This window comes from Danaus plexippus, assembly GCF_018135715.1.
Source record: "Danaus plexippus chromosome 9 unlocalized genomic scaffold, MEX_DaPlex mxdp_24, whole genome shotgun sequence".
NCBI lineage: Eukaryota > Metazoa > Arthropoda > Insecta > Lepidoptera > Nymphalidae > Danaus > Danaus plexippus.
This window is the reverse complement of record NW_026869847.1, coordinates 1,546,711-1,571,918: the sequence shown is the minus strand read 5'-3', so window position 1 is coordinate 1,571,918 and position 25,208 is coordinate 1,546,711. Positions and strand designations below refer to the sequence as shown.

The window sequence follows — 25,208 nt, the reverse complement described above, 5'->3', positions numbered from 1 at the left end:
TAAAAACTACATAATCCCGACGTTTCGGTTACTTTGCAGCAACCGTGACACGGTTTCCGTATATATACATATATATATACATATATATTCCGTATATATTCCGTATATATATATATATATATATTCCGTATATATTCCGTATATATATATATATATATATATATATATATATATTCCGTATATATATATATAATCCACGAGATTCCCCTAATGAATAATTTGACGTCTGAATGGTAAATGAATGTACATAGGACATGTTTTATAACTTATTTTTAATTGTAATAACCATGAATAATGGTCTGTTACGTTTCTCAAAGCCTTTCCTCATTCGAGATTAATTTAAGATAGTCTTTCAAATCATCTTTAAAAATTATTCGAAAGAATAAGATATATATATATATATATATATATATTATACTTTACTAAAAGTAGCACATAAAGCATCGTCCGTCGAAATGAAAGACAACAATACATGCATGGTATTTAATTACACTGTACAATAAATATTGGGCTGTATACAAAATATAGAAGAATTCAAAAAGATATTGTCAACACCGTACAGTGTGCAACATAACATACTTTTAAAATTCGTAACACTAACTACAGCCGGTCACTCAGCCCAGGCATTACTAACAAAACCACTGCGTACCATTTATACATAAACAATTTATGATATCGAGCAATATAAGAATTGGCACCCTCGGCATATAACTACGTATCGAATGCGACATTCACTATTGCGTAGCAAGATGTTAGACATTTTAAAATCCCCTACTAATGAAAAGCAAACAAAAGTAATTTTTTTATATTTTGTCGTATGATCAAATCGTTGATACTCATGTAATTGACATTTTCTTTGAATTCATTTTATAGGTACATTTATTTTAAATCTCTCAACATTAAGAGTTCTTTCACACACGTCTTAAATAAACGCGCGTTTTTTTTATGTAGTACAAAGCGAATGTCGCAAACGATCCCCTAAACTCAACCGTCCTATCACATCCGACTTAGTCGCTAGTTTGAGACCCATTTCACTATATTTACCATTAACCAGTATGCGTTGTTCAAAAGTTTATAAAAATTTTACCATCACATACGTTTAAATTAATATCATATATATATAATTGTCTAAAAACATCAATACATACGCGATAACGAAATACTAAATAACTCAGATACAAAATTAATATGTACTCAAAATCAGATACAACTAGCCGTAGAGATCCCCAGTATCAAAGATTATGATAGTTTTTGTATCAACAAGTCTAAAAACATCTAAATTACATTAAATAAACTTTACATAATCTCATACACTTATTGCTTTCATTTCATTGCATTGATAACATCATTGGCGGCATTGACCACTGTATCACACAAAGAACATTTCAGTTGTCAATTATTTTATACATACAATCTATATTTGGTGGCTGTGTCTGAAGGGGCAAACAAATTATTGTATGTCAAGTGAAAATCTCTTTATTGTATTACAGATTATATAAAAAAAATATTGTTTAAAATTATTCCAATTACATTTGTATATAAAAATAATAATATAAGTGCAAATAATATTATGATGAAAAAATTTTAAATACAATTCAATTCAATTAAATATTTGTTACCATCCGATTTGATATTTGCTTATGTATGAAATCTTTTTCTATAAAACCAAAAGCTACAATTCCTATATACACTGATAGTTCATAAATCACGCTGCGTTTTCATGGTAGTGTGAAACAGGCTTTAGTCCAAACCAATGGCACAGATAAATGCAACGTATCACATACATACAAGAGCCCCGTTATATAAAACTAAACTAAAGAGGTATTTACATATAGCCTCCAATTATATATATATATAAAAATTACAATGAATAAATAATCTATTCTACATAGAAATAAATACTCTAAAGCTTATAATATTTGCTATCTGAGTATGTTTATTATGATCGAGATTATGCATTAATCACTTGCAATGCGAAGATCAGCTCGGTCTTACTTGTGCCGACGTTCGAAATTTTGGATGTCCGATATAATTAGGACGGAGTTTTTTTTTTTAATAACCTTCAAAAACTCGAGGGGATGAAATTTATCAGCAAATCAACCAATCATAAATTGATCTAACATGTGTATAGATGAGACATATCTCATATAAACAATAATAATTAAAAAACATTTCGTTGCTGTTTACAGCCCTAAGATTCGATCACAGTTTCTGTGTAACTTTTATTCCCAAAAGGGGATAAGTCTTTCCAAATCTATATGTACTTACGGGTTTACTTAATATTAAAGTGCTGTTGCGATTCCGTGACTCGGTTTCCATATTTGAAATTCAAATGGCAGTTAATTTGAAAGGCGGGTAATCTTAAATATTTTATAGCTTCGATGTTGCCAGATGCAACTATTACAAATATATATTCACTATGCCTAAATCTAAACCCTTGTGTACACACAAGTAAAAGCGATCATACGATATATAAAGTGATCATAATAATATATTTTTTTCGAGTGCAAAATCTACATTTTTGGTCATAAATAAACAGATATACAAATGTATCACTATATAGACTGTACAGACCCAGCTCTCGGAGAACACGCGCCGTGGAACTGCAGAATTAGGCCGTATCGAGGCCGAATAATTTAAAACAAAATCACATTTATTTTTTTTAATCTGTCTTTTTAAAATGTACTTCCCGTGGAGAGGAAGAAACAGAAGCCAGAACACCATGTCCGTTATCACAAACAATAGATCTACAGACGGCGATCACTGCAGCATCAGAGATTCTAAGTTACGGTTGAGTATAGTGTCCTTGACCGAGTTGAAGACTACCTCGATGTTGTGAGTGTCTATGGCCGTTGTGAAGTGATGGTAAAGCGTTGTCTTTGGTTCCCTGCGGACATCCGCGAACATTTTGAGCAAGAACATCTGCACGTCCCTCAAACTCTGGGGATCGCCCTCGAACGCCGGATAGAACCAGCGTATATCCGTCTCCTTGCTCGATAATTTCTTCGCCAATAGATCAGATTTGTTGAGGAAAAGTATAATCGATATACCTTTAAAGTTAACGTTGTTTACTATAGTGTCGAAGATGTTCAGCGCCTCTTCCAATCTGTTAGTTTTCCTGTAACATGAATAACGTATACATAACTAACCGTTACCTAAACTATACATTTACCATTAGCTAGCATCGTTAAACAAAACCCAGAATACAGTTCTCATTCACAAATAGTAGCTAGGTATATGAATGAACTGTCTGTGTTTATACTGACGGAGCTGACTCGTGTTGAGGTGTTGGAGCCGATCTAAAAACGTCGGTTTATAAATAATATGTTATCCGTTCGACGCTGATTTACATTCAGCTATTTTGGCCCACAACTGATTAGTTCGTTACATTATTTGATTTGGTGAGGATCGAATATTCAAGGACATTCCGAAACACGTTCTCGGCGAACCGCGTGACAAACCGATGTCTGATATTAGCATTGCTCACGTGTACCTTCGACATGAGGAGTTCTCGTTTGATTTAACACCGAATCAACCGATAATAAAAGACAGATAGTTTTTTAAGTATACCAATAATTCTAAATCCCGGCAAAAGCAAAAAAGACTTCAGTTAACACTAGTAAAAAATTTAAATACCACAATAATTAGAAAAATATAAATCAAATGAAAGTTCTGTTGAAAAAATACACTATCCAGTTTCTGAGACATATTATTACGAGTATAGCCTGATTAGTCATTAGCCGTGGCAATCATGATCGTGGTCACAGAGGACATATCCACATACCTGACTATATTCAAATTAATGAGCTCAAAAAACTTCCTAACAGCTTCTATCTAGCCTTCACCGTTATTTTTATGGTCGAGGAAAAAAAATTGTTTATTATAATGACTTTTTAGACCTTTATTAGAGATAAGTCGTGCATGCGTGGAAGGCTATAAGGTGTGTCTCGATCGATTTCACTTATTTTTATTTCATTATGGAAATTTAAGATGCTAGCGGCTATTTAATCGTGGAATCATACCATTACGAAAACATCAATTTAGTTCCTTGCGGATAATATGTTCTCTATTTTAGTCCGAGTTTTTAACATACACTACATACGAAGCGTTTCCCGTTTCACATTAAATAAACTAACTTAACGCTGTTATGTGCGAAGATTCATGAATGAAACTGTTTACTCACCGTATATAGTGTAACGATGTAAACTTCTATTAAGGATACATGTCAATTATATATTCTATGCTATGCCAGGCATGAATGCATGCATATCTTTGTATGTTCCAATATAAGCATAACTCGACGTATACGCATATAAGTACTTTAACAGCATTTTATATTACAATTAAATGAATAATAAAACAGCTTAGCTACGAGATAAACAGATTTGATTTGAGACAGATGTATAATCAGTATGACCGACACAGACTAATTGATTACTGCAACGCACGACTAAACCTACTGCGGATGTGGATTAACATTTTATAATAGTTTTTACTCTGCATACAAATATTACTAATTTAATTCATATAAACAAGTTACACAGTTGTGTGCTAATTAGTGGACTGCGTATAAAAGACTATAACATCGTCTGTGACAAAATGATAAGGTCACTACTAGTTCAATATTTTTGCGACCCTAGTAAGTATGACAACTATGTATTCTCATCTATGGTATATATTACGTTTCTTCGCAGTACCAACCATAAACTCACCTATCTTCTGATAACACCTGATCGAACTCCGAAGACGACACTAAAAACAATATAGAGGTCACAGAGTCGAAGCACTGAGTCCACTTCTGCCGCTGTGTCCTCTGACCTCCGACATCGACGAACACAAACGGTACATTGTTGATGTTTATAGTACACTCCGTGATACCCTTAGTGGCCTTCCGACAGTGAAGGATGTCTTGGTGTGAAGGAATGTAATCAGGCCGAGCTATACGCTCCAGTTCCTCGAAGAAATAGCTGACGGAGTCGCTCTGGAATCACAATATTAACGAGCTATAGCAAAACACAAAAGGCAATATAGGCTGTATTAATATCATTGTAATTTGGTTAACAATTCTCAGCACTTTATAAACAAGTTCTCCCTCGATCACGAAACGGTTATTATTCGTGACATTACATTACGAAATCATATCAACCTTAAACTTCGCGAAAAATTAAACTGATCGATAATATTTAAAAGTCAAAATCGTATATTAATTTTATATGTAATTACATGCGAGGGAAAAGTTCATAAAGGACCGACTGAATATTTCACACTCCTGACATTACGTCATGGCTAACCTCAAATACCAGTTCAAGTCTATTAGCCTAAATGAGCAAAAATAAATTGAACGAGCTAGAAACGGTGTATCCGACAACGCATTTCATTGAATACGGTATTATTCAACCTTCAATACATCAGATTCATCTGCGGCGACTTGCCTATTTATCAAATGCGTCTTTGTTGTAACAGTTTATTAAATAGGAAATGTATTAAGACTCGAGATATGGACCTCAAAGTACATTAAAGAGACAGCAGTTTGCAGGGTTTTTTGGGACCTAATCACAACAAAATATAACAAAATTGGCATACAATGCGACAAGAAATGTATTTTATAAACCAGCATGTACCTACTGCATTATAAACACTTTTAAAATTAAAGGATACATCTTTATGGAATCACACCTACGACCGTGACAAAATTAAACGTACACAATGAGAAGTGACACCCGACAGTAGGACGGGGCGACGACACGAGTTTGCATTGTAACTACACACCAAACGTTACACGTTTTTAACGCAACAACCTAAATTAATACCGTAACGTGCGAACATATAATGCATAACTGTTATAAATTCGTGTGTAGTGTGACTTGACAAACTCGGGGTAAGCGTACAGTTCAACAATTTTAACACCACAGCGCAAAACGAATAACAGTATAACTTTTGTGTGTGCTATAAGTGAATGCTGTAGATATTTGTCCCATTTTTATAATACTAGGTTCGACTACCAAGTAAATCATTTAAGAGGTTTTTAACATCGGCATTAATTATCAATATAATCTGAATTGATCTCATTATTAAATAATTACAATATTTAATTTATCAAAACGTAATAATCATTGTATTTTCCTTATTTCACTCGGTTGCTATATTTTAAATTAATTTATCAATATTTAGAATATGATGGCAAAAAAACTACAGTGAACGCTTTTATTACGATACGCTGAACAATTGAAAACAAAGGTTTCTTTAGAGACGTAATGCTACTGATAAAAAACATCGGGCTACAACGATACTCTTATACAGAACGTTCTACGATCACTCCGTAAAAGGATAGCTTAATGAATGCTCCAATTATAAAATATCTAAAATTAACATCCTTTCTCGCTTAAAACCTATTTGGTGATCTTAAAATGACCAAAGTACTATCAAGTCCAAAAAATAAAACAGTTCAAATCGTACAAGGTGATCGCTAAACATAATTTTAGTACCGCTAATTGCCAACACACTAAATAAGGGCTAACAACAGACCAATGTCACTATTACGAAATGAGAGCACCCAACACAAACCCTTTTGGGAGCCGAAATAAGACGTATATATGAATAATTGACTGAACCCTAGGAACTGATATGAATCTTATCAAATGTATGAAATCTTTGATATTAACTTATATGAAACGTGATGATTCATTACTTACGAAACAAAGGAGATAACGTTAGGTTGTGAGACATTATTGTGGCGTTCGCAGGAAATCGTTAATAAGACAAGATGCACTTTATTTTTTGCATATTAGAAGCCATTTTAACTCAGCAAAAATTTTATTAACACAAGAAATTGATATAAATTTTTTACTCAATACAAAAATTCAATACGTGCTTGGCAAAGGGGATGACTTAATTGAACAGTGCTATTGCGATGGTCATAATTATGAAGCGTTTACTTTATAACAAATAGTGGATGACGTTATAAAAGGCTTTAGTACGAATTAGTTAGTCGTAATGGATACGGGGAAAAAAATTGCATACTTTATATCTAAAATTCAGGGGCATTTACTTCACAGATACATTACTTTCATAATAATTCCGTGAATAAACAAATGAATTCAAATTATACTATTATATAATATTACACACACATACACAAGTTAACACACACATCTAACGTTTCGATTGTATAGTCATTGAAGTCCCTGTCTTCCCAACTAATTAAGTAAATCTTGTATGACGAGTTCCTCTAGAGTCTAGAAGAAAAAAAACAGCATATTTCCTACTCTAACATTACCAGAATGAATAAGCTCATGTTTTGTTTCAGGGTTTTCGAGATAATATTTTATAATATATGTTAATCGTAATAGGTTACTTATGCGAAGAAAAAAAAAACATATTTAATTTGTTATTTGTGAGGAAACGTTAGCCAATAGTAACCGTTATAGGTCTGTAAACGTTAAATTTAAAGCAACTACTATCACCACAAATTCGCAACGGCTATCCACAATAGATACGAAGCGTGACAGTTTTTTTATAGATATACCCACGTGAGTTAATTTATTAATGAAAATTTTTTAATGCTCCGTATGTAGCGACTATGCAAACTTTCAAGTTTGGTAGTAGGGTAGGTACAGTATTCTTACTCCGAGCTCGAATATTTATTCACGGAAAACTTTAGATTTACCTTTATTGGAAGTGTGTAGATTTTTATGCGCTTCTTACATATTTATTACATATTTGGCTGAGAAAGAAGGTATTATTTCTATACTTTAAAGGGATTCCAAGATCAAATCGGTTTCAAAAAATTAACTCTGTAACAATATTCTTGGCGAGAAATATTTCTATTTTATTGCTGTAGAGAAAATTGTTACAGTAGTATAAAATAATCACTATTAAGCATCTAAACAGATATTTTAAGAAAAATATAAATAAATCGCTCATTCAGTATTTTTTTATGTACTCAAATTGGAAATATTATTTAAATATAGTTTCAATAATTTTGAGCTCAGACAAAAAATAAAAATTACTTTATCTAACCAAGCCTCGCCCATATGAGGTTCCGTAGCAGCAAGTAGATGACATAATATAAAATTTATTGTAGTGCGTTGTAACTTTCATCGATGTTTTATAAAAAAATAACTTGGTTTTACATAGTGTTTGTATGAACGACAAAGTTGTATATGCGTTTTTTGAAAATGTATTATTTCTTAAAAACTAATAAGGATATCTCGTTCAAACTAATTTTTGTTGAAAGTTTCTATTGAAATCTATAGCATATATTTTTTTTAGTTTTCTCACTCTCTTATCTTAAAAGTTAGAGGAGGGGGGGGACACTAATTTTTCCCCTTGGGAAGCGTCTATCGTTCAAACAATTAATTTTGACGAAAAATGGTTTTTGGAACATTAATGTCTTTTTTAAAGCGATATCCATAGACACCCATCACATATAGGTTAGCTAAAAAAAAAATTTTTTTAATCATTTTCATGTATGGAGTGTCCGTTTTAAATTTTAAATATATTAATTTTTATTCAAAATTCGAATAGCGGTTACCAGAATACATGAACCTACAAAGTTTAAACAATGTAGGCCCAATAGTTTCGGAAATAAATAGCTGTGACATACGGACGAACAGACAGACACGACGAATCTATAAGGCTTCCGTTTTTGCCATTTGGCTACGGAACCCTAAAAACGGGGGGATATAATCATGTATTTATTACTTAAACAAAAAAAAATTACTACGACTACATATATAATTTGGAATCAAAAAGAAAATTATTCCAATTGGAGGTATCAGATTCACAAAACATATATGCAGTAAAGGAAAAACAAGCTATGGAAAATTAACAGCAATAATTACTTAAATATAACTTAATGTGTTTAAGAAAATTAATAAGGTGAGCATGTTACGGTTAGCACAAGTCTGAAACGTCACACTGGATATAAATCGTTTCACGTTTATCATTCAACACTATAATACGACATTTACCTATGAAAACTGTTGCCGCAAACTGGGAATAAGCAATACAAATACAGGGTGATAAAAAAATAATTAAAAAGATTTCTGCTTTTATAGCCAAGCATGGTTAGGCAAATGATCGTGACGTATGTATTTAAGGTAGTCAAATGATCGTGACGTATGTATTTAAGGAGATTAAGGAGAAGGAGAGATTACATTGTCAAGTGGCCTTAGTGATTCAACTTATCTTTCATATTGACCCTTGTCCTTTGATTTAATTTAGTTGTTAAAATAACATAAGGTCGTAAAACAACATTGTTAGTAACAAAAAGTCTCAACAGACTATATAATATTGTTCAAGTGCATCCATAGTAAAAGGATAATATATTTTAAAAAATTATAGATGTTTGTTGGTGTTGCTTTGATTTGCAGAACTTTTAAGACGTTATTTGAGATAGGTTTATATTGACTCATAGTCGGAGAAAGAGCTTCGTAATCTTAATAGCTATGCTTATTTCACAGAAACACCTAACGTAACACGGTAATTTTCGAATTGAACACTTCAATACGATCTGTATTTAGGTGTCCAATTTAATCGTGCAAACTCGTAGTTGTGGACAAAATTGTTCGACTTAAGAGACGTGGATAAGCCACGAGAAAATATACGTTAAATTTAATCTAATGTTATCACAGCGTGTATACATATATTATATATTATTGTACCTCTCACTCACTCTCTTTCAGTAACACACGAAATTTTATTTAGTATAATTATTAAGAAACTCTAATAGAAGATTTACACTCGCGTACGAGTCGCGAGACGAGGCACGAGCTGAAGCACAAGGTGGGAGTAAGTATTAGTAGTAGCCGAGTAAGACGACGTATGAGGCGAGAGTGTAAATGTAGTGTTATAAGTCTATAAGTCAAAGAAAATATGAAAAAAATTACTGTTGCTTTTAATAGTCAAATCTCTGTTTTGATTAGTCGATATACAGGACCGAGCGAATTTTTGTATTCTATATAGTGATAACTTAATAGATTGCTCTGTTTTAAAATATCATAACGTACGAAGCTAAGTTTATTTTATTTAAAGAGATTTTTCATTATAGATGTAAAAAATAGGTCATAAAATAGCGACATTTTTTAGTGTTACATAAATACTATTTGTTTCATATATTACGTTTTGCAATTAATTTTATTCTCGAGAAAAATACAGTCATATTTTTTATTGTATATTTTATTTTTAATTGATAAAATCGTATAAATCAATTAAATTCATATTATTCTTATTATAAAGCTGTTATTAAGGACATTGTTTTTTAATGGTTATAAGTTTTCTGATTAACTATTTATGTTTTATTATATTGTTTTATGTTAAATCACTTATAAATAATATAAACAATGTATATGAGTTACATAAGTAAGTATCATTCAATATTAAAAATACTCAATCTACATACATTAATAGGGCAGCAATTAAACAGAAGACATGCTATAGATATAAAATTTTATGGAGCGCGTCTATCGCTTGTAAATTATTTATTTGGTACGAAAACCTGACGCTAAACCGGTTCCCGTATCACCGACATATGTGACTCCATCCATCTAAATTATTACGTGTATAACATAAATGATAAACGGATAAGGGTAATAATGCGAAATAACATTCATCATATAACCAAAGATAATCGGAAAGGTATATATAATTTTAGATTTAATGATAGAGACGAACAACTCAACATAGTTTTGGCTATAACTTTATATATGGGCGATCCAATTCTAAGAAACGCTGCTGGATCGACGGGGGTTAAGAAAGGATTCCGGGTGGGCGGTAATGGTCTAGAGGTCGGATATTGTGCAATTATGATGTCATCCTGTTATATACAAAGGAAACATTTTTATTACAATACTCTCCTGGCTAGCATTATGTTCGAAATAAATCTTTTATTTCACTTGTTATCCTGACATGGATAGGTATGAAAAAAAATATTACATTAAATTCGTTGAATAATGTAACTAAGGTTAACCTAGTCAATTTTAAACTGGTGAGTGGTGTGGTGTATAAACAAACAATTGAGTCAAACCGGAAACATCCTAGTATGTGATGGCGTATATATACATAATTATCTATTATGACACAATATAGGTAATTTATGTTGAAAATACGAGTTTTTTGCACGAGACAAGGCATTATTAACGTCACAACTCACAATTAAATGCTTTTTATCGGTTACAATCTAACTTTTTTAAATAGACTATTCGTCTCTCCCTGAACCAAACCCACGTCGACGAAGTCGCGAATAAAAGATAGCGCTCGGTAAAAAGTCTGTCTTTTCTTGCACAATGGTCTCTTGTTAACTATACATATCTTATAAAATTTTATACAAAAGAAAACTTTATACTGCATAAAGGTACTAACAACGGCCTATAGACTTAAAACCGAATATTAAGCCACACATATTTTTTTAACACCTCACAGAATTCACTATAATCCGAAAATCATTAGCAAAAATTCCACGAAACTCGCCGTCAATACAAGGCCTATGTAATCAATTCGCATAGTTTAAACAAAAAAATTCTTTGAAATTATAATATCGGGGAAAAAATCTAAAACGAACATAGCTTCCAATAACTGTTTGCTAATATTGGCGTAATTATATACACAGGGCTAAATGGATTCGTAGATTTTATTATTTTGATGATTTTGTCATTTCGTAAAGGGGAACGGCGTCCAAAAGAAAATTAGACATTCAGATATGATTCCGCAACCTGTGTAGCGCAATGCAGGCAACCGCCATCAAAGTTGGATTGAGAATAGTTTTGCAGCGTCGGAACCGCCCAGTTAGATTGTTGTAGGTACATAGTTTGATAAGTTAGACTCGAAATTCCTAAACACTCCGTCCATTGGATGTAAAGGCCATAGAAAGAATATCGAACATAGTTCTATTTTCACGACAACAGTATGTCTTTTGCATATTGGACCTTCCCGTTTCAATAATAGCACTAACCGTACAAAGAATTAACAAATACCAGTATATTACAAATGAGTCCAGGCAACGAGCAAAGATTATCAGACACTAGCCTTTGAGACCCAATTTTCCTTGTTTATTTTTTTCGTTTAATAAGATTTTATTTATTCTTTATGTGTTATGTGTTTTCGTTTCGTTTATGGACAAAAGAATTAGGGAAAATATGATGTAGGTATTATTTATACCTAAATATTTACATTACAGTACAATTACAACTTTATTTCACATGACTCATATTTACAGTTCCTATGACCTAATTTATGAAGAACAAGCATATTACTTTAGCATTATTTAACATACGTATTGTGTATGTAATTAATAAGTAACATTTGTAATGCCTAATACAAGTAAAAATAATATAATACATTTAAAAAATTTGAAAAGTTTACCTTTTTGTTGCTATATTATATTAAATAAAAAGGGTCACGTCTAAACTTAGATCTTAACATCCGGAGATTTCTTTGTAAATGGCTCTTAGCCTACAAAAACCAGGCGCACGCTGGAGTACGCAAACAATAAAACCGAAAAACTTAACGTAAATATTTTAAATCAAATGGAGTGTAACGTAAATTGTCCTAAACAAGACAACTTCTATACTAATCACCAGCTTTTTCTTTATTTTATATGTAATACCTTATAATAATTTACAATATATTTCAATGACATACATTATTCCAACAGCGAACTTGTAAAAAAATATATATGTAAATCTAAACAAATCAAACATTATTATTATTTATCTTTACTAAAACAAAAGACCAATTTAAGCAGCACTATAATTCTAAGAAAAAATTTATGAAGATTTCAACAAAATTATTTCTCTTACAAAAAAAAACTACACACCATCAGATTACGTGTATGAAGATATGACTTTGCATAAAAAGATACGTTCCAATAGCATGCAATCGATTTGCATATCGATTATGATAATGGCGGGAAGGCATAGGATGTTAGTTGTCATTCTTCGTGTTTCCAGGTTAAAAAAAAAAACTTTATAATCTGTTAAACCCAAACTGACAACACTATTGTGCGACGGTGTGCAAATTATTGTTTCAATACTTTTTTTATTAAATTTGTATCTATTTACTTATAGCATAAAGTAGTATTACTGTTTCCAAATTTTTGACATGCCTTTAAAGGTATTTCATGGCTACCAAGTTAACTTTCGCATTTGACATTAATATTTGAGTTTATTTCTTACGATACTACATATAAAGACGGAAAGAGATGATAATATATCTACAAAAAAATACATTACACTAAGGCACACAGCATGCATGAATCGTCTTGTATATATAAACTACTATTTATGTTTACATTTCAAACTAATTTTAAGCCAGTTCAATATCAAGTTGTTGTTACGTATAAAATGTATATAGCACTAAAGGAACTGTACACGTAGTATGTTCTCGTAGGAAATTTAAGTAATCATCGGTGCGTGTCAATTTCAATCAATAGAATCCTTTTTAGTCGAGGGCCTTTAGTGACGTAATAGATTCTTTTTGGTCTTCCCCGAAACACAGGATACATACAAATTAGACTTTTCAATATATCTTAAATGAGTACACTTATAGTTTCCATGCGATACATTGCACGTTAATTGAGACTAGTTTGTGAGATATTTAACAAACGAATCGTATTTTTATTCGTACACGCAATTATGTTGAGCGAAAATTGAGACGAAATACATATTTTAACATAAAGTGTACAGCGATTTATTATTTTTCCTTATTTTTTTATATTTAATCAGGGGAAACTACGAGCGACAACTCATTATCACTGAAATGGATTTTTTTTAATATCATGAATAGAACTAGCAATTAATTTAGATATACATATTTAAAAAAAACTATTTTTAGATTTAATGTATAAAGACAGGGGGAAAATGTGTTAGCGGTGGATGAGAATTCTTTTACTGCATCATGTGTTATGCAATCAATAATAAATAAATCATTGGATCCAAAATATTCTATAGAGGTAAGTAGCAGAATTATGTTCAGATATGCCATTTAAAAACAGGTCCTATACCAAAAAACTTGGCACTTATTGCTTAAGGGAACAGAAAACATATTTGGTGTTCAGATTTATACTATCCATACGCACAAATTATTATAAATATCTAACATATTACAACAAAAGTTGTTTTCAAAGCCATAATATTCTATACAAATCCCCATTTTTCTAATACCTACATTGAACAGTAAGACAACATTGATTAGGCGAGAACTGATATTAAAAAATTCCATGTATCTTTAATCTAATTAAAATATTTATTTATTCTTTACATATTAAATAACAAATCGCAGGAAAAACTATGCATGATGCAATTCTATGACTCAATTATGATAACATGTAGTAGATTTTATTTTAACTTTGTTTGTTTTATTGTACTGTGCACATTATTATAATGTTTATTTTAATATGTTGCCAGTATTAATTGTCAATAAAAAGGTTACAATGTTCTTTTTTTTTTAATAATTGGTAGACACTTTAAGGCCTACAAAATATTTCAAACATTCACCTAATAATGTTTTAAATTGAATTATATAATTTTGTATAATGTTATTACTGTTTATTAGTAATTTGGTTATAACATTACAGAACAAGAAAAAGTAAAAGTGTGGTGTTTTTGAAAGTCAATCATGTGTTAATTCCCTGTATAGCAAATGTTCACAAATAGTATAAATAAGAGCCTGTAGTGATGTGTCACACAATATTTTTTTTTTAAATACCAATATAAAAAAACATTCTCCTGCAATATACAACCAGTATTTCTTTTGTGAATAAATAATCTAATTTATATTTTTGTTTTAATTTGAGTATTTTAATAACTTTTGTGTATTTTGTTAAACTTCAATCTTTAACAAACAATTCTCACTGCAGGTCTCTCGGTATCAGCAATGAGTATCTTAAATTTGAATAATTTTGAACCCTTCATCCAATATACTATTATGTGATGGACCCAGCACCCACTTGGTGAATCCATGGAATGCTGAGAAGTTTCATCTCTGTCATGGTAATAGCATTCATCTTCAACTACTGGTGATAATTTTTAGATCACTATATACCTAAATCTCTGACAAAACTTATGGGGAAGTTAAAAAAAATAATATTCATTAACTTATGTTATCTGAATCATTAATTTGATTTAAAAGAAATTGAATAAAATTTAGTTTAATGTAAGTTAAAAGTATTTAAAAAAGCAAGAATTTTGAATGCTTTTTCAACAAGTTTTTTTTTTTCATTTTTAAAATACAAATTTTGAGTTTTTATATATATAGTGAAGTTCAATGTTTTCATATTTAAATAGCATTAAATTCTGTGAAATAATCATGTTGCAATGATGTCCAAATGTAATTGGTAATTTAATATTTTTTATCCATTGAAATAACAACAATCAGAAAACAAGCATTAAACAAATATTTATGTAATAATTATAAACCTATTAGCTTATGACACCTTGTGACTTCAATTTAATGTTGCATGAGAAGAAATGAATAATAACAAAGAAACTAATACGACTGGCTTGTTTACAATACAAATATTAGACAATTCTTACCAATTGAAATTCTCTCCGCCTGTCATAGGCCCTTTTTATGGCTTTGTCTAGCCACAATGAGTGTATATGGGGTGCATAATGCATGAAGAGGCGACTGTCCAACGAAGCAGTGCTGTTGAAATGCAGCGCCTGCTGGCCGATGTCGAGATTCCTCGGGTTTTCCCAAGGTATTACGAGCTTATCCCGTGCATCCACCAACACTTGAATACCCTTCACTATATTCTGATATATCACATGCTGGTACTCGCGCACTAGTTCGGGCTCGAACTTCACTTTGTGTATTATCCTCATCTGTTTCAGGAATGTTGATTTTCCGCTTTCACCCGCACCGAGTAGCAAAAGTTTAACCTGCCGTCGTAAAGTTTGTTTATCTTTCTCAAGTATTCTGTCGATCTCTTTGCTCCTGTATCTTTGCTCTATTTCCTCGGGAGAGAGCTTGAGACGCAACCAGCAAGTGAGAGCCTCCGAACAACAGGTACATGACCACAGATCGTTGGCCATTTTGCATGATTATCGACACCCGCTTTATAACAACTACCTAGCAAATAGCCATAAACACTAAAAAGAACGTCTATAATGTACTCATTTTATTGTAGCACTTTGAACGTACCGAAAATATTAAAATAAACTTTATATCCGGAATCAGACGTACACACGCATTCTACCCCTCCCAAACTCATTGAGAAAAATAAAATACCTAAGAAATTGAGTGAGTAAAACCACAGACGACAATAAAAGTGTTGCCGCATGTTGTATATATTAAGGCCATAAACTGTCATATCAAAATAAACATTCAAATATTTGTTGCCGCGAGTATCGGATTTTAATTTATAAGATGACATAAAATGCAATTAAATTTCGAAATTTATAAGCTACTGTGTTTTAGAGAAAATTCGGACTTCTATTTTTAAAAGTAATTTAAAAAATTAAATTTAATTTGCTAATTTGTCTAAACAACTATAGTTTTGTATCTAGATAAAATAAAAGATAATTACAATGGTGTTGAATTGGAGAAGAAGGGGATGTTAACAAGTGTTTAATTTATCAAAGCAGCCCTTAAAATTTTTGAACATGATCAGCTTCAAAAGTCGTTTCTTTTGTATAGGGCTACGCTGGAATAAACAGGATTATTCTAACAAAACTGGTAACACTGACTCCAACCTGAGTTACATCAAAATTGAAATCTGACAAAATATAAGTTGCGCACATTAAGTTGTGCACGTGTTCTGTTTTGATCTCAGTTTAATTCTCTTGTTTCAATCTCTTTTTGAATAAATTTAATTTCTAGTCTGTAACCATTTCTTAGAAACTGATTTTCGCCTAAACGGGAGTGCAATGTAAAATTTTAAAGTACAACGTGAGATGTCCAAAGAAGTTTATAGTACCGAAAAGAAAGAAGGCGATAGTAAAGTGGTCTTGGAAAGATTGCAAACGTATTTAAAAGATAAAAGAAATATAGAAGTCTCAGAATCCAGTATAAGTTTCAGTAAACCTAGCACCAGTTTTGAGCAAACTCATACTGCTTACGACGACAGTAGCAACGTATTACGAGAAGTTTTGAACATTAAAAAGGCTGAATTGCTTCGTCAGCCAGAGATTATAGCCTTTTTGAAAACCCTTTCCACCGATTTAAAGAAATAATGGCGTTAGCAGCTCAAAAAAGCGTCGCATCTTTGATGCGAAAAACTTTAGACCGGCAGGCTGCTCTGGCACGAGTGAAGTTCAGCTTTAAAAAGAAGCAAGTAGAACAAATACTCCTAAGCTATGTAAGAGATGGAAATCCGGAGCAATTCAATGAGCTTGTAAAGGTCTTGAGGGATTGTCCTTTAAATGATAATAACTTTAGAATACTTTTCGAAGATAGCTTATCTTGTGTAGTTTTACTTGGACGAGAGCTTAAACCTTTCGTGGATGCTCTTTGTGGTATAGAATGGGCTAGTAGGGAAGAAGAATTGGTTGAAATGTATAGCAGATTTGTGCTCAGTCTTGTTACAGCACATACTTATCATTATTCAAGAATAATGGCTTCGCTCATTAAGTTATTTAAACGTAAGTATAGTATAATAAAAATATGTTTTATATTTATTTATAAACATAACTAAAATTTAAAATAAACCATCCTTATTACTTCTAGCTGATGGTGAAAATTGGCAGGACAGTCCATCTCCAGAGATGGTTTCCCAGTGGTCGAACATTCACACAATCATCGCCCAGATAGTCGCAGTGATGCCTCTGTGAGTTATTATTCCTTGAAAGCATTGCCTCGTCCTATAATTCTGTTTTATGAATCATCATTAAATTTATATTATGAAACATTTTGCAAACTGCAATGCAAAAATATTGCATAATAAAATTGATGCACTCTAAAAGTATCACAGAATTCACTCGGAATGTATTTAAATATTAAGCAATTTTCATATATTATAGGAAAATAATCAAATTTTGTTTGAATTTTTTAAATATTTATTGACAATATGTCAGAATATTATTTAGTCTAATAATAATTTCAGAACCAGTGATCTCCTGATGCAAACCATTATAGATAACTTTCCATACTACAAGGCTGGTTGTTTTCAAAATAGAGCTTACATTCACAATCTTATATGGATCAGCAAATACATACCGTCGCTAACGGAACAGATCATGACCGTTATTGTGAGCAAGTAAGTACAGTTTTATAGTTTCCTAAATTAGTTGGACTCGTAATTTGTTTGACTTATACAATTTGTATGTTGAGAAGCAATTTATCGAGTTTGAGAAGTGGACCTGAAATTATTGTTGCTACTACTCAAGAATTAACAATTATGAATTTAATAAATTGATGCACAGAATACTCAAATATCAACAAACAGGTCCTGTCTTAAAACCTCATTATATTTGTTTATATTTATTATTGTAAACAATATAGCTAACCGAGAGGGTTTGATGAACAAGAGCCTTGAGCCACAGATTGTTAAAAATTACTCACAGAAGCAATTTATAACTCGTCCATACCATTGAACAGTGTGACTTGATTAAATCACTGTATCTTCATATAAAAAAACAAGCAAGCCGTTACAAAAATGATAATAAAACTACAACCTCTAAGGTGATGGTTTTGTTACAATATATACTATAAGTGTATATAAAGTGAAGTTATATAATCATATAACATTTATTAACTACATATAAAGTATTGTGTATACCACAGAAAAACAAATGTGAGTTATGAATGTACTCACACTAAGGATATGGGAATTTTCATGAGTGCTTTCAATAATCAAATGAACTTTGGGATATTATGCGACAAATTTTTGGTAGCTGTCTTAAAGATGGGGGTAAGTTTTGTGATTGTCTGGTGGCCATGTGTGCTACCGTGACATTCTTACAATATTTAAAAGGCTGATGAATAAGAAAGATCACACATTCATAGATGTGTTAAAATCTTTGTTAGCCTTTGCATTATCATATTCGGGTTCTGTTAAAACAGAATTCAGTTGACTTCTACAAAGCTGTAGAGTTCATTCTCTGGCATAATGAATGTCATAACACAAATGTGTTATCTGGTAACTACAAATAAAAAGTTACCTCATAAAGAAGTATTTAATTAATGTTTAAACAAAAAAAATCACTCAAGAATTAAATAATAAGCAATTATATAAGTTGATTAAAATATCTATTGCTTATTTGGCGATATATAAAAGGGTGTAGTAGAAATTTTTATCCATTGTTACCGACATGGGGTGTACCAAAAACACACGTACAGAAAAATTACACAAATCTAAAAATCCATTAGTCAGTACACAATTTATTTTGATGTATAAGTAAAATATAAAAAAGTCGCCATAAATACATTATACCCTCAGTTATATTAATAAAACATTTTGTTTACAGAATGGTAGACCTGGATGCCAATGTTGTTGATCGGGATAAAAACAAGCAAGAGACAATTTTTGATATGGAAATAGACGGCAAGGATGAAGTCAGTGAGACACTAGACTACTGTATGTTAGAAATACTGAAATGGCTTGAGGATGAACGGGATCCAGTGCTTAACATATTCTGTAATGTTTTTGAGAGAGTCGTACTACCGACACATGGTATCAGGTACTGAAAAAAATTTTTAATATACTGTTAGTCTTATTATTACATTGATATATGTATCATAGCATGCTACTGATTAAAATTTTTAACAAGAAATAAGTTATTTCAAACAATGATAATTATGTGAATGAACATAAATTTTCTTTTTTCAGACACGTACAATTCTTAATTCTGTACACCATATCAATAAATCAGCAATGCGCGGATCGAATATTCACAAACTTGTGGCTAGTTGCGGCCGGTTTGCACGGTCTAGGTCCTGGGGCATTGGCAACCAGGAGAACTGCTGCCAGTCATTTGGCTGGTCTGCTCGCACGATGTGTAAGGGTGCCAAATTCCAGACTTATCCAGTATCTGAGACTCATGGCTGATTGGTGTCATTCATATCTGACAGCGACACAGGAGTCAACGGTGGCCGACAACACCAAAGTGCACGGTGCCTTCCATGCCATATGCCATGCTATATTCTATCTAGTGGCATTTAAAAATCATCATCTATTTGTCAATAAAGAAAGTGAGTATTTTAATTTTAATAGACATTACCTAAACTTTTACGTAAATTTTAATTATATTTGTTATGTATATAGATGGAATCAAGTTTTCCAAATTAATAAATAAATACATTTAGTATATTTTAAAATGTTTTTTTTAATTTTGTTAATAATAATGTTTAATTCTAGGCATAAACTTTGTGGAATCCCTGAATCTGCCGCGTTTGGTGACATGCAACCTAAACCCCCTTCGGACCTGTCCACCACAAGTGACTCGAGCCTTCTCGTCTGTGACCCGTTCGCACCAAGTTGTTTACTGTCAGGCTATCATAGAGAAGAATACGAGATCGACTCTTCAAAACGCGGTTCAGAAGTATGATGAATGGTTTCCATACGATCCTTATACATTACCAATGTAAGTAATGTTCATATTATTAGTTTTATTTGTATACACCTCACTCGGTAACTGATGATATATTTTTCCTCTTGTTACTTAATATAGAAAATAACCTTTATTGATCGGATGACGTCATAATTCAGTTGTGTGGAAAGTCTACTTACTAATGGTTTTTTATACTCCACTACCGTCAGACTTATTATTACATGTATTAAAAAATTAATGATTGAATCTTTCAGATCTGGTAAAATAATCTGGCCGCTGTGTATGGAATACAAGGACATGTTCAAAGACAGCGACAATGAGACCCAGTACACGAGTTTAAAACGTAAACTAGAAGCCGAAGACGATGATTACTTGATGCCCAGCGCATCTCAGAGACTAGCTAGCTCCTTGTCGAACTGTATATCGCCCGGATTTAAAACCAGTGAAAGCATACTTATATAGTGACGTTACGGTTGTGCCGAATCTTGAATTCCATTTTTATATCCAGTACTTTGGCCGATAATTTAAAATAATGTTACATATAAGTGCAATTCATATATACTCTGTGGAATGTCAAGCTCATTAAAAATGTTTTATCGTAAATTAAATATCTACAGATATAAATATATATCTATTGTTTAAAAACTATATATGTATATATATATATATATATATAAAACATTTTTCTTAATGGCAATAAATAATACAGATTTATAATTTAAAAAAAGAATACATTTATTTTAAAGAACGAAACGTGATACTGTTTCCGCCTTCAAGATGTACATCAAAACGTGTTTTTGATGATTTATAAATATTTTTAAGTTTTTATAAATACATAGAAGCTACCATGAGTAAGATTTAACACATATGTAACTGATTAGTATTGTTATTAATTATTACATTATTGTACCACGCTATACTGTTAGGAAATAAAACGATATTATTTATTCATAGTGGTTTTAATTTGAACTGTCTCTCATAACGCAACATGTCTAATGGGTAATATTTTTCTAGTGAACACGAAGGGCATATTCGAGGATCTACTTCAGAAACCGTTAAGAGTATATTCAATATAAATTTTAAAGCCATTGTAAAACACTTTAACAAAACTATCAATCTAATCTTAGTAATTCTTTAACCTTAACATTCTTATGCTACACTTATACTAATTATTGAGAGTTTACTTAATAAGTTAAGAGAATTTGCTATACACAAAATTTAAGCAACATTGAGAGTATTACGAGTGAGTTAAGGGCAAGAACAAGCCAAGAGTAAAATTTTTACTTAAGGCGAAGATATTACGATATTAAAATATATTTAAAAAAAATGTTAATCTAGAGATTTAGATTTACAAATAATTAAGTTGATTTATTAGATTTGTTGTAAAGTCATAATATTTGAAGAAAATAACCATAACGGTGGTTAAAATAGTAAAATTTTATCTCTTCTTATGGTAGGGATGTCGCCTTTTGAATGAGCTAATAGTCCTATTCGGGGGCTGATGTTGTTTTGTTTGATATTGAGTGATCACTGGAGCTTCATTAGCGGCCAACCTGTTGATGACAAAGTCATCACCAGCTTTCATATTTTCCATCATCTTTAGTTTCGCCTCTATAGACTGTATGGCCGTTTTTTTGCTAAGTTTAAACTCTGGCTTAACACCGGACAGTGCTGCAATACCAAATTCTGGTTTTGGCTTTTCCTGTTCATCCTGCAAATACGGAATAAATTATCAAAGTGAAATCACATACCATTAATATTGACTAGCTGTTCCTCTCGACATTGACTATAAGTATTGAAGAAAATTTTGTATAGTTCCATAAGGTGTTTGTAAGATATCAGTAGTCGTAGACAAAAAGAAGATATATGTACAATGTATTATATTCATATTTATAATCAGGAATTTTAAATGTATATATTAACATATTATACTTTAAAGGGAAGGATATATAATTCATTTTAATACTTTGTTGTATAAACTAGATGATTTTCTTAAACATAAGACCAATTATACTCACTGATGTGTTCTTGGCATATTTGACACAAATCCTTTTAGATCCAAGGAGCTGTCCGTTCAGTGAGGCCATGGCTTTTATGGCATCTTGTTTCAACTTATATGTGACAAAGGCGAAACCTCTTGGCTGGCCAGCATTCGGCCCGCTCCGATGAAACAGCATATCAAACTTCTCAATGTTGCCGTAGACGCGGACCATTTTCAGTAATTGATACCGGTAATAGAAATAGGTTAAGTTTAGTCAATAGTTCAGATTGATTATTTTTCTTTAAATTGTATTTATTTAGGTAAATTCAATATGTCACAAAGTTTCTTTAAGTACTTCATCAAAAGCTGAAATACTGTTATATTATTAGTCATACATAATTGTAAAGTATGATAAAACATACTCATTGACTCTCAGATCCAGGTTCCCGATCCACAGCCGTTTGTCGCAAGTCTGTTCTGAGTGCATTGGTTCTAAGTGTAACGGCAACTGAAAAATACAAAACGTTTCTAATAACTATCTAAGATAAAAGGTCATATAAAATGTAATTCTTTGTACATACCGAGGCATCCTCCATCTTAAAAAGTGCTTTTTGTGGGACTTTTAAAATAAGTTAGATGTATAAGAAGGCAATGGAGATTAAGTATCGATTGGTATTTGACGTACAGCTACACCAAAATATGAAGTAACATTTATTCACAGTTACGATATTTCAAAACACAACATTGTAATATAAAATCAAGAAATCGAACGTCTAAAAAAAGATATTTGAATATATACAAGCCGAGACACCACAATAACAATAAAAATTGAGAATTGAACGAATACGTCAATTTTTATCTGCCAAGCTTTTGAGTTAAACTTGAAGCACAGATTAAGTAAAATTTTAATATAGACTCTGGATTATTTTACAGTAAAGTGAAAATGGATAAAATCTACTATACTTTATTATATATTTTAAAGTAATTTTGGGAAATATTGTTTATCTTAAATTTTGTTTATTTCTGCTCTTTATTATGATATATATAATATGAATTCTTTTTAGGGGCAAATGAAATAATTGTAAGTTCCAAAATCGTATTATTTCTGTTAGTTGTCAACATGACGTTCGGATCCTGTCACATTTCATAACATAAAATTGTATAAAGTTTTATAATGTCTGTTTGATTTTATTTTTCTATCATAACTTCCAAAAAGTTTTAAACATCCACGAATGAGACAAGCAAAATTTTCTCGGAAAGTATTCTATTTATTGATATAAGAAGGCGGCGTAGATGTAATTTTTACAGCTTGTAACGTTGGGTAACTTTAGTTTGAATAATTATGGCTGTAGGGACAGTACCTGGTTTTATGTCTCATTCTAAAAGTGAAGTAGATGGTAAAATTCAAAATTTGTCTAACAAAACTATACCGGAATTATTAGATCTGCGGGATCGCCAGCAAAAGTTGTTAAATAATAAAGCATTCATAAGAAAATTACCAGATAAAGGAGCAAAAATTCAGGCGCTATATGATAAGATTTGTGTAGAAATAAAGGCAAAGGAAGAGGAAGAACAAACATGTAATCTCTTCAGTGCTATGAAACTTAATGGTGTTGACAAGGACAGTGTGCAAAGTATTGAATGGCAGGGAAAGCTAGACAAAAATCTAAATACTTACTTAGACTCCGATGATGACAGTGAACCAGAAGATGTCCTACACATATTAAGTAAAAGTGTTGTAAAAGAAAAACAAGTGAAAGTGTTACAACCAGATAAACCGTTAATTACAGCCCAGGACTTGTTAGATATAGGTGAAGTACCGTATGTAAAGAAATTAGTTGAAAAAACAGAGATTAAATCCAAACCAAAACTCAATGGAAATTTTAAACCATACAAGCTCCCTGGGTCAGAGGAACAAAACCCTGAAAAAGAAATTTCTAGAACAAGAAAAAATCATTGGGAGTTGACGGCCGCAACACCACCACCATTCCTTCACAGTCCTGCAAAAATATTGAACATAGAAGAATCTCTTAAATTACAAGCAGAATATAACAAACATATAAAGGAAATTGAAGCAAAACATGCCGCCGAGAGACTTTTTTCCTTAAGAGGTCTAAAAATGCCAGAGCTGCCACAAGACACAACCAAATTTGGCAAATACAGAAATGTTGATAGTGATGATAACAATTCCGATGATTCGGATCCCGAAGGCAGTGACAAAGAAGTGCATGACGATGAACCAGAAAGAGGCGGAGTGATATTCACTGTTATGAAATAGAAATTAAATTAAATAAACGGAATATATTAAGAAGCTATAGTACATATTGATATTTATATTTGTATAAAAGAATAAAATGGCTGTTTCATAAATTTGTTTTATTGAAAGAATATGGCCATATTGTTATTAACATTATTTTCATTTTGATTTTTTTTTACCTTTTATAATTTCATAAGCAATTTTACAAATAGGTAAATATCTCTAACATGGAAAGTGTTCATCATGATCGCTATTTACAAGTAATAGCTGAAATAGGAACAGTGATAATTAAAAATAACAAAGATGTTTCTTTTTATTTGTTTACTATATACAGAGGAATATATTTCATCTTATATGTAATATCTTAAAGTTCTAATAAATACTCAACTTTTAAAGGGTGAACGCAGAAATTTCTGCGCATGTCATTGATCAATGTTGTATTAACGCAAGCGCAAACTAAGAATTTATAATAATTGCGTAATAC

General features: G+C 31.5%; 4 protein-coding genes across 4 annotated transcripts; 2 read left to right on the top strand and 2 right to left on the bottom strand.

The window, feature by feature from the left end:
• Window positions 1–469: 469 nt before the first annotated feature.
• Window positions 470–16,249, bottom strand: LOC116767433 (guanine nucleotide-binding protein subunit alpha homolog). The gene is made up of 3 exons (XM_032657752.2): window positions 15,531–16,249; window positions 4,713–4,981; window positions 470–3,118 (listed from the first exon to the last, which is right to left on the bottom strand). The coding sequence occupies exons 1-3, from the start codon at window positions 16,029–16,031 to the stop codon at window positions 2,761–2,763; spliced, it is 1,128 nt and encodes a 375-aa protein (XP_032513643.1). The 5' UTR covers window positions 16,032–16,249; the 3' UTR covers window positions 470–2,760.
• A 455-nt stretch (window positions 16,250–16,704) lies between these two features.
• On the top strand, window positions 16,705–21,435 carry LOC116767376 (RNA polymerase I-specific transcription initiation factor RRN3). Its single transcript, XM_032657666.2, has 7 exons — window positions 16,705–17,579; window positions 17,665–17,764; window positions 18,041–18,193; window positions 19,404–19,616; window positions 19,766–20,127; window positions 20,294–20,519; window positions 20,741–21,435. Exons 1-7 carry the CDS (start codon window positions 17,171–17,173, stop codon window positions 20,946–20,948), a joined length of 1,671 nt encoding a protein of 556 aa, XP_032513557.2. The 5' UTR covers window positions 16,705–17,170; the 3' UTR covers window positions 20,949–21,435.
• On the bottom strand, window positions 21,427–23,325 carry LOC116767377 (probable RNA-binding protein 18). The gene is made up of 4 exons (XM_061527334.1): window positions 23,049–23,325; window positions 22,890–22,975; window positions 22,505–22,715; window positions 21,427–22,197 (listed from the first exon to the last, which is right to left on the bottom strand). Exons 1-4 carry the CDS (start codon window positions 23,061–23,063, stop codon window positions 21,925–21,927), a joined length of 585 nt encoding a protein of 194 aa, XP_061383318.1. The 5' UTR covers window positions 23,064–23,325; the 3' UTR covers window positions 21,427–21,924.
• Window positions 23,326–23,598: 273 nt separating this feature from the next.
• On the top strand, window positions 23,599–24,837 carry LOC116767694 (uncharacterized). Its single transcript, XM_032658145.2, has one exon. It carries the CDS (start codon window positions 23,810–23,812, stop codon window positions 24,743–24,745), a length of 936 nt encoding a protein of 311 aa, XP_032514036.2. The 5' UTR covers window positions 23,599–23,809; the 3' UTR covers window positions 24,746–24,837.
• The last annotated feature ends 371 nt before the right edge of the window (window positions 24,838–25,208 follow it).

What these genes read in the sequence shown, in the direction of transcription:
- LOC116767694 (XM_032658145.2), top strand. Translation starts at nt 23,810, where the DNA reads ATGGCTGTAGGGACAGTACCTGGTTTTATGTCTCATTCTAAAAGTGAA.
- LOC116767433 (XM_032657752.2), bottom strand. Translation starts at nt 16,031, where the DNA reads ATGGCCAACGATCTGTGGTCATGTACCTGTTGTTCGGAGGCTCTCACT. An exon ending in GGCGGAGAGAATTTCAATTG is followed by an intron (nt 4,982 to 15,530) that starts GTAAGAATTGTC and finishes TTGTGATTCCAG; the next exon opens with AGCGACTCCGTCAGCTATTT. An exon ending in CAGGTGTTATCAGAAGATAG is followed by an intron (nt 3,119 to 4,712) that starts GTGAGTTTATGG and finishes TTCATGTTACAG; the next exon opens with GAAAACTAACAGATTGGAAG.
- LOC116767377 (XM_061527334.1), bottom strand. An exon ending in CTGGATCTGAGAGTCAATGA is followed by an intron (nt 22,716 to 22,889) that starts GTATGTTTTATC and finishes TTTCTATTACCG; the next exon opens with GTATCAATTACTGAAAATGG. An exon ending in AATATGCCAAGAACACATCA is followed by an intron (nt 22,198 to 22,504) that starts GTGAGTATAATT and finishes CCGTATTTGCAG; the next exon opens with GATGAACAGGAAAAGCCAAA.
- LOC116767376 (XM_032657666.2), top strand. Translation starts at nt 17,171, where the DNA reads ATGGCGTTAGCAGCTCAAAAAAGCGTCGCATCTTTGATGCGAAAAACT. An exon ending in ATGACCGTTATTGTGAGCAA is followed by an intron (nt 18,194 to 19,403) that starts GTAAGTACAGTT and finishes TTTTGTTTACAG; the next exon opens with AATGGTAGACCTGGATGCCA. An exon ending in TCTATTTGTCAATAAAGAAA is followed by an intron (nt 20,128 to 20,293) that starts GTGAGTATTTTA and finishes GTTTAATTCTAG; the next exon opens with GCATAAACTTTGTGGAATCC.